General features: G+C 35.6%; 1 protein-coding gene across 2 annotated transcripts; it reads left to right on the top strand.

Annotated features, from left to right (window-relative positions):
* Positions 1–3,133: 3,133 nt before the first annotated feature.
* LOC18424873 (triacylglycerol lipase 2-like) lies at positions 3,134–12,562 on the top strand. Of its 2 annotated transcripts, none has more exons than XM_088849500.1 (8): positions 3,134–3,786; positions 7,383–7,493; positions 7,776–7,916; positions 8,022–8,276; positions 9,579–9,619; positions 11,552–11,628; positions 11,887–11,982; positions 12,076–12,562. In XM_088849500.1, the coding sequence occupies exons 4-8, from the start codon at positions 8,073–8,075 to the stop codon at positions 12,393–12,395; spliced, it is 738 nt and encodes a 245-aa protein (XP_088705626.1). In that variant the 5' UTR covers positions 3,134–3,786; positions 7,383–7,493; positions 7,776–7,916; positions 8,022–8,072; the 3' UTR covers positions 12,396–12,562. The 2 variants fall into 2 exon arrangements, with proteins under 2 accessions (XP_088705626.1, XP_088705625.1); XM_088849499.1 differs by lacking the exon at positions 3,134–3,786 and adding an exon at positions 7,028–7,235.
* The last annotated feature ends 986 nt before the right edge of the window (positions 12,563–13,548 follow it).

The raw sequence follows: 13,548 nt of genomic DNA, 5'->3' as shown, positions 1-13,548 counted from the left end.
AAATACTCTCTCCCGCTAACCTGCACGTTTCTCATCGTAAACACCACGTTATTATTTCTTTCTCTCTTTTCCCATCACTTGAAGCTCATAAATTTAGGAAGCCCCCACCCATCTCTACACATTTCCTTATCTCTTCTTATTTTCCTTTTTTAATACTTATCAACTTATTAAGAACAACCTCAAGCCCCCACAAAAATAGAAACTATATATTGCATAAAAAATTTAAAATAAATATTACAACAGACTTCCATGAAAAATTTTATATTCTAACCTTTAAATCTCTACAAAAAAAAAAAGAAGATAAAAATAAACCTAAACCTAAAAGCTAAAAATAAAAAATTTAAAAAATTATATTCTCCTAGATTGGAAGAAGCACGACCTCGAGCTTATGAATTCAAAAATTTATATATTGAACTTTTGATTGTTGATAGTCATGATATGCTTGGAAAATCAATTGTGACACCAAATCTCTTGCACCTTCTACCATTTATATTTCATGCCCCTCAATCAATTCAACTTGTGAAACAAGATATAATGTGTGATTAATGCTTAGATTGGTGATTGATTCTTGATCTTCTACTTGTTCAAATTCTTGTTCTTCCTGCTGCCATCTACTAAATAGATTTTATAGACTTTGTTGTATGACTTTGCCAATATATTCTATCATGTCTTCTTTGAGTCTCTCAATTTTTTTTATTCGATTTCTCAAATATTTGATCTATATGCTCTATAACCTAATCATCAGTTGTTTGTAATCATCATGGATCTCAAGGATTTGATATCAACTGATACAGAAAATATTGGGATATGGATATAACCTAATCATCAGTTATTTGTAATCATCATGGATCTCAACGATTTGATACCAATTAATGCAGAAAATGTTGGGATATGGATATCTTGGATGCCGAAGCCGTACATCCACGGATCCAAAGCCCAATGGCTACATCTTCTTTATATTGGATGAATCTTTACATCAATAAATTCCTCTTTATATAGAGGATAATCACACGATTAGAGGAGATAATTATGGTATGATAACTTGATGACCAAGTAACTTAGTCTCTATCTTTTAGATACTTAACCTTATCAAGAGATATATACATATATATCTATAATGATGTATATGTACCCAAGATATCCATATCCCAACAGAAAAAAGATAATCTGGAAAAATTAAAAGATAAATAAAGGATGAGAGAATATAACATCTCTCAGGTATGCAAGGGAGTCCAACACAAAGATCTGCTCACAAGATCAAAGAAAACTCTTTTTTTAAGTCAATTTATCATCTTTTTTATAATAGGGATGTCTTTCCCTTTACTACAACTAAGAAACAGAGAGTAAAATAAAACCTCAAAAATACTCTCTCCCCCTAACCTCCGAGTTTTCTCATCCTGACCCCCGTGTTTTTATTTTTTTCTCTTTCCCATCACTTGACCCTCATAAATTTAGGAAGCTCCCACCCATCTCTACACATTTCCTAATCTTTTGTTTTATTTTTCCCTTATCCACCCATTAAGTGGTAACATCTTCAACCCCCACAAAAATAGAAACTATATCCTGCATAAAAAAATCTAAATTAAATATCTTAGCTCACTTCTATGGCAAGTTTTCTATCTCCTTGAATCTCCACAAAAAAGAAATGATAAAAATAACCCTAAACCTAAAAAACTAAAAATAACATAATAATTTTTTTAAAAAACCTCATTGCATGAGTAATGATATAGAAGATGGAATAGCAAGATTAGGAGCTTGTTAGTGTGATCTTGTTAGCTTGATTCTAGTATAACTACCTATTATAACAATGAAAACAAAATGTAATGTTGTAAAAAAGAAAAAAAAAGGATAGATTTCGCTTGAAATGTATTAAAAAAAGAAAAAAAAAAAAAAAAAATCTTTGTGAAACCCCCTTAGTCGGATTTCACATTTTAGGGCAGGGGGTGATGATGGGCTTAATTTACAACGCTTCACAAAGGGAAATAGATTTTGTCTCTTCAGCACACAACAAAAACATAACATGGACATGCAGGAGCAAAATGTGCACTTACTCCCTTGGGCAAAAACCTACTTAGGCTTATTTCTTGAACCGCAAATATTGATGATGTAGCCTTCTCCTCGTAGAGACCAATGCAAGAAGAAAAAAAATGGAAAAGCTAAAGATGCACCCTAAAACTAACTACAAAAATGATGTCCCAAAATGCACCCTAAAACTAACTACAAAAATGATGTCACTAAAAGAGGTTTTTTTGTTTATGCCCAAATATCCTCAAATTGATCATCTCGATATTATGATGCATGGACATGAGAGAAAAATGGATTTTAAGTTTTGAAAATAGTGCACTTTATAACGCATTTTTGGACAGTCAAATTTCAATATTTCATAGATATGCTCAATCTACACTATTTTTTATGCTCTAATTTTATAATTAAAGATGGAAATATATTTTAAGGTCATCACAAAGATTTCCAATATTGAAACCACGTTTCTCAATACTATTTGAACGTGCACTTTGCTTTGATTGTTTAGAGCCTCGGCTCTATACAAATGGCACCCTTTACCTTTTTTCTAAGGAAAAAGTTTATATGAGGATGCTACCTTATAATATAGAACGACGGATGCCCCTCAAAAATCCATCGAAAAAGGTAGTTTTAATGTTGAAAAACCCTTTGATTGATCATCTCGACATCGAGATGTATGACTATGAAAAATAAAAAGATTTTAAGTCTCAGAAATAGTGCATTTTACAACATATTATCTACACCGTCCATTTTCAAAATTTTCATATGTTTATAGATCTACTTCATTTTAACCATTGTTTAAATTTAAAATATTATAATTAAATATAAAAATAAATTTTGAAATAATCCTAAAAACATTTTACATCAAAATTATATACTATGATAAAATTTGAAGGTACACTTTACCTCTACACCTACATATGCATCCGAATGGAAACTGCACATTTTGTTTAATGTTAACTTGAGATCTAATGGGAATGATACTCAAGGCATCATGTTATAACACGTGCGCCTAGAGCCCCTTCTCTTATAATGAATTTCACCAGCTAATGCGTTAAGGAAAATATAAAAGTTTAAGTACACGTTTGGTTAATATGAAAATGATTTATTAACAATTATTTTATTACATTAGAATTGGATTTTTATCAGTCAGGCTCACATTGTGCTGGACTGCATCAGTGTGGGCAGAGAGAGAGAGAGAGAGAGAGAGTTCGGGCATAGGGAATAAGGCCCAATATAAAGTTTTCTCTTCATATGGTATCAGAGCCAGCGAGGTTCGGTAGTTCTTACAATACCACCTTTCTAAAACCAGGTATCTGAATACTGCTAGAAATATCACCCGCCTGATCTGAGTCTATCCCAGCAATACCACCTTTCTAAAATCGGGTATTTGAATACCGCCGTCCAGATCTGAAACCGTCTGCTCAAAACCACCATATGCCTAACACTAACACCTACTCTCAAAATTACCAGTTGAAACTACATCCCAAAATCGCCATTTGAACCCTCTACTAAAAGCGGCCCTAACCCTTCTCTCCACTGCACAACGATGTTGTCCTCTCTTTTCACTGAAGAAAAAGTATTGCACAGGTGGAGATGTCTTCAGCAAACTAGAGAGAGAAACTGTGATTGGATAAAGAACCATGTATCGCCTTAGAAATTCTCTTGTGAACCAGAGCAAGGAGTCATTATGGGCTCTGAGATCTCCATTCCTCAGTTGCGGCACCAGTCGCCATTGCCATTGCCATTGCCATTGCGTTCCAGGTAGTCTCTTCTACCATCAGTCGCCATTGTCATTGTCTTTCCATCCCTGTTTACTCAGACAATGTTTTCTCTCTCTAAGGCAGATGTCCCTGTTTCCATTGCCATTGCCTTTCTATCCCTGTTTTAAGATCTCTGTTAACTCTTCATTGGCCTTTTCCATTCTCCACAGCCAGGGGCCTCGTCACGCTTAGGGTTATCAATCTTCGATGCCTCCCATTCACCATCCTCTTCTTCATCCCAATCCTCAGGTTTTGTGGCCTCGGGTCATCAATCTCTTCGGGTTCATCATTAACGATCAAAGCTTTTTCCCTCCAAACTCTTCGGGTTCATCTTTTCTCCTTTCTCTCCTCTGCTGTCTCCCTCCAATTCATTTCTCTCCCTTCAAGGGCCTACACAAGATAAACCTATTGTTATATTGGAAAACACCTTTTATTTTGTCATTCTCTTTTTCTCTCAAAACTCTGCTCTACATAAGTCCAAATTCCAACGTCTTCTCTGGCTTCCTATTTTCCCTTTCTCTTGAACTTTGATCCCTACTTGCTTACACGAACACCCATCTCTCTCTCTCTCTCGTGCTAGGTTCCTTTAGTGCCTGAGTTCTCCCCAATGAAAAAATCGAGTCCTTCCAGCTTGTATCTATTACACTCATTGGCAACAACTACACCTTTTGGGCTTCATTTATGCGAAATGTTATTCATAGAAAATGTCTCTTCGGATTCATAGATGGGCTCCATTAAAAATCTACTGAGCCAGAAAAAATAGAAGAATAGGGCGAAAATAATACTCGAATTATAACATGATTGATGAGCATATCTCAAACTAATATAGAGATAACCTAAGCATTTTCAAAACTGCTCGAGAAGCATGTAAATTTATTGAAGAAATTTACAATCAGACTAACTGTGCACGAAAGTACCAGTTGGTATAGGAATTTCGCTCCCTCAAACAGGGAGAACAATCAATTCAAGATTTTTACTCTTCCATGGAAACACATTGGTATGATCTAGCACTTATGGAACCTGCAATTGAAGATGGTATTAGGCCTTCTTAGTCCCTTTCTCTGAGCCTGATCCTAATTCCTTGGGTCATTCCATCAATGTCCCTTCTTCTGAAATCCAGGAAGGAACTTCACCGCATGCTGACAGTCCTGATCAGAACCCTGCACCTGTTAATCCTCTGTCGTTTCTTGCTCTTAGATGGAGCACCCGGGTATCTGTTCCACCTCCTCGACTTGCTGACTATGAACCTTATTGCCTTAGCACCAAGCATTATTTACTGCAAGTCAACTTGAGTGGCAACAAGCGACTCATGGGTTAAATGCTCTTGAGCATATGCATGCTTGGGACCTGACATCTCTTCCGAAAGGCAAAACCGTTGTAGGTTGTCAATGGGTATATAAAATTAAAGCCAACACAGATGGCAGTATGGAACGATACAAACCCCCCTTAGTGGAAAAATGTTGCAATCAACAATATGACATCGATTTTGTAGAAACTTTTGCTCCCGTTGCTCATATGACTACAGTTAATACACTCATCTCAATAGCTTTTGTTCATCACTGGTCTCTCTATCAATTAGATGTAAAAAATGATTTTCTAGATGGTGATCTTGACACAGAAGTATATATGAAGTTACCTCATGATGTTGTGGATTCTAACAAACGCATGTGTAAACTTCGTTGGGCCTTACATAGACTCAATCACTCACGGAAGCTGAATATCGGGCTATGGTACAAATCACCACCGAGATTATTTGGCTACCATGGCTGCTCGCAGACATGGGTGTCACCATCTCTACTCCTACTCCACTTTATTGTGACAACAAGAGTGCCATTCATATTTTTAAAATTCTAGAATTTCATGAGCGCACTAAACATATTAAAGGTGATTGCTACCATGTTCGACAAAAATATCTTGTAGGCACAATCTCGTTACCATATGTTTCCACCGCAGCACAACTCGCCGACTTCTTCACTAAGTCTCATCCCCTGCATCCTTTCTCACAGTTTGTTTCCAAACTCTCTATGATTCCTCTCAAATCAGCTCAAGTTTGCAGGGGAGTGTGAATAAACATGACAACTACAACAGATATGGCAACTGGATATTGAGATTTGTCAATATCTAATTGTATGCTATCTCTATATAGAAATTGTATCCTATAATTTTAGTAGGTATTGGTTGTATACTCTTTATAAATACACAATTGTATTGTAATCTGATTTATATGGTTGAATACATAAAAATGTTTTCTCTTCACAAATATAAGAAAAAACAATATTGGGGTTTAGGCTAGGATACAAAAAGTTTTGGGGGTAGGATGTTTAGAAAGTTGATTTTTTTTTTTTTTTCCCGAGAGAAGAGGGAGGGAGGGAGGAAGGGGCGGGGGGGGGGGGGGGGGGGGGATATAATTTTACCTAGAAATAAAGAAATGTGTTCTAAATGTAATTGAAAATTATTCAAAAGGAAAAATAATGTAAACTTTTTACCATTATTAGTTTTGTCAGTAGGTACGAAAATATAATGGTATTGCTTATGCTTCAGTGCATGACTCATTCACTTGCTCATTTTTGGCTCAAATAAGTGAGTCTAAAAAGCATTGTGGGCATTGGAAATCTCCATGATGGTTCTAAAATCACTTTCCAATAATGATTATAAAATTTGAAGATTAAAAACTGAAATAGATCTTGGGATTCATGCATACCTATTATTAAGGTAAAATAGGCAGTTTAGATAATGTGTTATAATATATATAATATTTTAAGGGTTTCAAATCCTTTTTTTTTCTTCACGATCGTAATGATTAAAATCGATATGATTGTTTGAGGGCTTTTTTAAGGCTATCATAAAGATTTTCAATATTCAAATCACATTTCTCGATACTATTTAGAGGTGGGCTCTACTTTGAATGTTTAGAGCTTCGGCTCTATGCAAACCGCAACCACCCTCTAATTATAGTTGTAGTGGACAAAAGAAAAGGCTTGCAGTAATCCGCTGAGATGTTGGATCTAAAAATGAAAGGCTTGCATTAATCCGCTGAGCTGTTGGATCTAAAAATGAAAGGCCTTACCCACTTGTCCTATATTCTGCTTCATTAACAGAAGGTCAGAATTGGGGCCACCACGTGTGGGGCCCTCTACATCCTACGGTTCCTTGTCGTTAAGAGCATAGATCACACGCTTGCTTTCCATGCTCTCTCCCTCCCCTATAAATTGGGCACCCATTCTCTAGTACTGCTCCAGGTTAAAAAACTTCCAGCAAACAAACACGAATTCGAGAAAGAAAATGGCTTCAAACCTCGGCCCGTGGATGATCTGTGGTACTCTATTAGGCATATGGCTCTGTATGGAGTACGGTGAGGCTCGAACTCCCCGCATACTTCATGCAGAGCCCTCCATTGGCATTTGCGAAGAATTTGTGAAACCCAAAGGATACCCATGTCAAGAACATACTGTGCATACAAAAAACTCGGACTCGAAATGCTCTTTTCTTTATTTTTTTATTTTTTTTCTTCCCTTACTAATTTTTTTTTTTTCTTTCTTTTTTTAAGTCAGTGAAAATAACGATGCCTTTATATTTTTGATTGAATAATGATAATAGGTGATAACCAAAGATGGTTTCATCCTCGGCCTCCAACGAATTCCAGAAGGCCGCACTCCAAGGTCCAACCAGACAAGGCAGCCTGTTTTAGTGCAACACGGTATCTTGGTGGTGTGTGCATCTCTTTCTCTCTCTTGAATTTTAAGATACGTTATATTGGTATTATGCAAATACGACAGCTGTAATCTATAAAGAGTATGCCACTTCTATCCTCTACCATCGATTCTCAACAACAATCGGTTGAACTGAACATTTTCTCATCTGAAATCCACCAAACCGCTGAGAATAATATCAAAACAATTGTTGTTTGCAATTGATGGTTTGATACATGAAGCACATGCTGTATGTGTGTGCCCGCGTGCGTGTTTCTTGTGTAACATTATCGAATTACAGGATGGAGTTTCATGGCTTATAAGTCCTCCTGAAGAGTCTCTGCCGCTGATCTTGGCTGATAGCGGGTTCGACGTTTGGATTTCAAACACTCGAGGGACCAGATGGAGCCGTGGACACACAACACTCAATGACACAGACAAGGTTCATCACTCTCCTTTCCTCTCCTTCTTGTATGACAGAGAAACAGTTATTCTTCTGTTGCAGTCATATCGAGTATTGAGATGGCAAATGTATTTCGTATTTCAGGCCTTCTGGGCATGGTCTTGGCAAGATCTTTCGGAAAACGATTTGCCGGCTATGTTCGAGTATGTGCAAGGGCAAACTCAGCAGAAGCTGAATTATGTGGGTCATTCTCTTGGTACTCTTACTGCCATGGCTGCTTTCTCTGAAGGGAAGCTAGTCGACATGGTGAAATCGGCTGCTTTGCTGAGCCCAATCGCTCATTTGAATCATATCACTAGTCCCTTGATTGTATCTCTATCCAAAACCCTTATTTCTGACGTAAGAATCATCCCATTCATCCCTAAATTTTAGTGCTATTTGCAAAGAGTTATGATCGTCATCGTCGCAGTCATCATTATCAGTAGTAGTATTATTCACTGTTTTTAGACTCGGCCGAGTTACTCGGCCTTGGCCTCTGGACGAGGGCGAGCACCGTGTCCCAATTATATATGTAGTTTATCTATTGCCTTTTATAAATAGATGTGATGTGGTGGCCTTTTTGGCTTCTATTCACGCCTCAATTTTCTCATATCAAAGGTTTGAATCAACTTTCTCATATTCACGCCACAACTTTCTTGTATCAATGGTTTGAATCCATCCCGCCAGCCGTTGATACAAGTTTTTTAAACTAATTTTATTAAAAAGATGCCGCCAGGGCATTGATACAATTTTTTATTAAAAATGATTTACTTATTTTATTAAAAAATTTAAAAATTAAGCCCTCACTAATTTTATTAAGAAGTGTGCATGGTTGTCTAAGGGGTTCAACACCACGCTTCACTACCCCAACTTATTAGCGCCCATAACTTTTATCAAACACACTATTTAAGCACTTGCGGTCAAAGTAAGTGTGTTATTTACTCACCACCATTCGATTTGAAATCTGATAGCTGATGTGAAATATGATAGCTTAGGTATATCACAAAATTTGAGAAGATTTCTTTTGAACTTTGACCTTGACCAATAAAATAAATACCACTCAATTTCATATCCTATTGTCTAGATTAATTTTGTCCATTTTGTGCAAAAAGTAAATGGTTTCATTATTACCTGTTGCACAAGTTGGTCACAATTAATCTAGACCATTGGTTGTGAAATTGGGTAAGCATTTATTTCATTGGCAAGGCTCAAGTTCAAAAGGGATCTTCTCAAATCTTGTAAGACACCTATGCTATCATATTTCACATCGAATGGTAGTAAGTAATTATGACCTCTTTATACGAAAGGTAAATGATCTCATTGTATATAATCCCTTATAGATATAATTTATTTTTGTTAGTTATTCTCTTTTTTTTTAACTTGACATGAACTCGATTGAGTTACTCGGACTCATACAGATAACTCGCCTCGTCCAAAGTTTGAGTACCTAGGCCGAGTCGATTTTTTAAACCTTGGTATTATTGTTAGCAATGTTCAATTACTTGAACGAAATTCGGAATATTTAGGATCACCAGTGTGGCAAGCCAAAGTTACTCGGGCAGGTTTGAGTCATATATATATATATATATATATATATATGTATATCCCAAAAAAGAATTTTGTTGTTGACATATCTAATTTTGTTGTTGATCTGTTGCACAGCTCGGAACCTGGTTAGGCCCTGGCGAGTTCAATATTGGATTGTAAGTGTATTATTATATCTTGGCAATAGAAAGAAAAGAGACCATGGGCAATGCATTTGATTTTGAAGCCTAGGGGTTTTCCAAATATCTATCCTTAATAGGACCCAACCAACAATCACCGTCAATTTTTGATGGGGATGGGGAAGGAAAAGCCACCAGAGCAAAAATATGACCACAATGGTCGATATAACAATAATGGCTGGCTTTTCACTCTATCTCACTTAGTGACAATTATCTCTCGTAAATTGAAGTTATATTTATTTTGTCACGATAAATTCTGTTGTCGATAATAAGTTTCTTAATATCTCAGAAAAATAAAATTATCACAATAATGTTTAAAAAAATCTTCTAAAAAATTTAATTTATCACAATAATTTAAGGTATCCCATTGTTATATGATCAAAACATTTCCGACAATAACGTATATGCAATCTGACAGCAAAATTAACCATTTGAATTTCAAAAGAAACATGTCATTGACCTAAAATAAAACTCTAAAAATATCAATATGGAAAATGGGGAGTAATTTATGAGGAATTGAAACTGGATATTAATGCCAATAAATTACATAATGAGTTTGATATTTTCATTTTTGAAAAAAATTAAAATATAATGTCAACTTTGATATTTCAAAACATTGTTAATACATAAATATTTTTTCGTCCATAAGTTGAATTCCTAAAGGGCCGTAACCCGATGTTGGTCCCGCTTAAGCGAGGTCTTGGGAGAGGGGTGGGCTGAAAACAGTCATAACCTTTGACTTATATGCACAAAGTGGTCGCTCTTACGATTTGAACCCGCGATCTTGTGCTGGCCACCCGAACCTTTTACTATCACACCAAGTGATGGCCCCTTATTTTCTAACTTAAATTCCTATTATTAATCTCAATAAAAAATTAATTCATGTGAAATAATGAAGGAAAACGTTTATATAAGGATGCAACCTTATAATGTAGAACTACGGATGCCCCTCAAAAATCCATTGGAAAAGGTAGTTTTAATGTTGAAAAACCCTTTGATTGATCATTTCGACATTGAGATGTATGACTATGAAAAATAAAAAGATTTTAAGCATAAAAAATAGTGCATTTTACAATATATTATCTACACCGTCCATTTTCAAGATTTTCATATGTTTATAGATCTACTTGATTTTAACCATTTTTAAAATTTAAAATTTTATAATTAGATATAAAAATAGATTTTGAGATAATCCTAATAACATTTTACATCAAAATTATATACCATTATAAAATTTGAAGGGCACCTAACCTCTACACCTATGGAGGTGTCCATGTGCCAACTGCACCAATAATGAATTTCCTCTTATACATTAAAGTTCCAGTAATTATATGATAAATCCTTGATTAAAAAATAAATGTGATAATATCCCGATAAGACCCCCACTGATAGTATCATGTTAAGAATAATTGTCCCTAAGCTCCATCTATCACCATAATGAAACTTAATAACAGAAAACAAACATTGGACTAGATTGACTGGTCCAATTGGTCAAATTGCTAACTAGCACCTTAACTAATTTGGCCCAAAACAAAAACACATTGGACTAGATTGACTGGTCCAATTGGTCAAATTGCTAACTAGCACCTTAACTAATTTGGCCCAAAACAAAAACTAGGTTTGGCTAAAAACAACCCTAATTCTAACTAATCGAATCGGTCTATAGTGGCTAGTTAACCAACTAAACAAATTTGAAAATCCTTTTTTTAAAAATATTTCATAATTTTTGTCCAAAAGTTTTTCTTTTTTTTAAATCTAATCCAATAGTTTGACCAGTATTTAACGACCAGACCCCTCACCGGTCCCTTTAACAAGCCGTCCGATTCTGATAAGACCATTACATTCTTATCAACAATATTTGTGACCTTTTCCCTCATCTTTGCTTTGTATTGGCATGCTGGGTAATCTCAGACCTATTGTGAGGAAACTCTTTAGAAGTTTGTGCATTCCCGGTGTCAACTGCTATGACCTCGTCATCGCCATCACAGGTAATACTCCTTGTGCTACATGTATCGCATAACCAGTGTGATACACATCACCTCCATTTTCATTGCTTAATTAATGAACATAGATATTAGCAATTCATCAAAAGATTAGAGGCATGACAGGTGAAGATGATATGTATCATATTTTTCGGTATGATGCATGCATCATATACTAACAAAATAACAATTTTGAGTTTTTAATAGAGGACTTCCATGCTTAATTTTTGCAAGAAGCTGACTACTCTGTATTTTTGTTAAAAGGCAAGAACTGCTGCCTCAATGCCTCCACAGTTGAACTCGTTATAGATTATGAGACTATGTCTACTTCAACAATGAATTTGGATCACCTCGCCCAAAGTGAGCCTCTCTCTGTCTCTGTCTCTCTGTCTCTCTCTCTGAAGATCCGCCCTCTCTGTGTCTCACCATGGCCATTATCTCCATAATTTGCAGTGATTAGGAATGGATTAGTATCCAAGTATGACTATGAAAACCCGTTTAAAAACTGGAAGCACTACGGACAGTTCAGTCCGCCCAGATACAACATGTCCAACATACCAACAGACCTCCCACTCTTCCTAAGCTACGGCGCATATGATGCTCTTTCCGCCCCCACAGATGTGGAGTTGCTGATTGCTGACCTCAAGTCTCACAACAAGGACAAGATCGAGGTGCAATTAGTGGAGAGTTATGCCCATGTTGACTTTATATTGGGTGTTAATGCAAACCAAACTGTGTACACTCACATTATTGATTTTTTCAATCGCCATTGAGACTCTGTATAACTAAGAACCAGCCATAAAGCTGGTTTTTGTATTCCATTTCTTATAGGAACCGGGTCAGAGCTTTATGACCAATTAAGGAAACCCTGCTCAAACGAAGAAGAATTTGTCTGTATTTTCAGAACTCGCAAGCAAATCAAGGAGGTTATTGATCCCAATATTTTAGGCTACCTGCATTGCGTGTAGGAATGAAAGCTGCTATCGTGTAAATAATCATGTAAATACACCATGGCGAGTGCATGGAAAGGACGTATTGAGCATTCATGTAAACCACTGTTGGAAAAACCAGGCATCTAACCACTAGCCATCTGGTTAGATCTGATCGTTCGGTATTTAAAAAAAATTCAAAAAACTGTATAAATTATCCAAAATAAAGAATTTGATTTGTAATGTATTTTTTAATATTCTTTACATTAGATTAAAGATTAAAAATTGTTTTGGTCATTTTTATTCACTTTTATATTTTCCTATCTTTTTTAGAAAATTAAAAAAAAACCCTAGGCACAAATCTATTCGTTAAAGTTTATTTTTTTCCAATTAATATTCACCGTCATTTGAATGTGTTTTGTTTTTATCATTCTTTATATGCATTCATATTTTAGTAGATTTTTTTTTTTTTGTAATTTTTTTTACTTTTTTTCAACACATTTTTTACCACCCGGGACTTGCCCTGCTAGAACGGTTGAATCGGCCAGTTTACCAATTAGGCGGGTACTGCTTTCAAGCCCATATCGCGTTAACCGTTCCAGTTCGATTTGGCGAACACTAATGTAAACAATCATATAAATATGCAAAGCAAAAATATATTGATTTGCAATAAGCCAACATGTAAATAAGAAAAAGTATAAAATGAGACCATTTACCTTTGATACAAGGTGGTCACAGTAATCATGACCATTGGATGTGATATTGAGTGGTTGCAATTATTCCTTTGACCAAGCTCAAACTTCAAAAGAAATTTGTGGTTGCAATTATTCCTTTGACCAAACTCAAACTTTAAAAGAAATTTTTTCGAACTTTATGACATATCAAAACTATCAAATTTCACATCAAATGGTTGTGAGGAATTGTGACCACCTTGTATCAAAGGTAAATGATCTCATTGTATACAATCCTTATAGATAATGATAAGATATTGCAGAGT

The sequence above is a fragment of the Amborella trichopoda genome, chromosome 10, assembly GCF_054954075.1.
Source record: "Amborella trichopoda isolate Santa Cruz 75 chromosome 10, AtrichopodaSantaCruz75HAP2 v2.0, whole genome shotgun sequence".
In the NCBI taxonomy this organism is placed as follows: Eukaryota; Viridiplantae; Streptophyta; class Magnoliopsida; order Amborellales; family Amborellaceae; genus Amborella; species Amborella trichopoda.
The sequence above is the reverse complement of the archived record's forward strand: the minus strand, read 5'-3'. Positions and strand labels throughout refer to the sequence as shown.

What these genes read in the sequence shown, in the direction of transcription:
- LOC18424873 (XM_088849499.1), top strand. Translation starts at nt 7,068, where the DNA reads ATGGCTTCAAACCTCGGCCCGTGGATGATCTGTGGTACTCTATTAGGC. An exon ending in CCAAAACCCTTATTTCTGAC is followed by an intron (nt 8,277 to 9,578) that starts GTAAGAATCATC and finishes TCTGTTGCACAG; the next exon opens with CTCGGAACCTGGTTAGGCCC. An exon ending in TTTGGATCACCTCGCCCAAA is followed by an intron (nt 11,983 to 12,075) that starts GTGAGCCTCTCT and finishes CATAATTTGCAG; the next exon opens with TGATTAGGAATGGATTAGTA.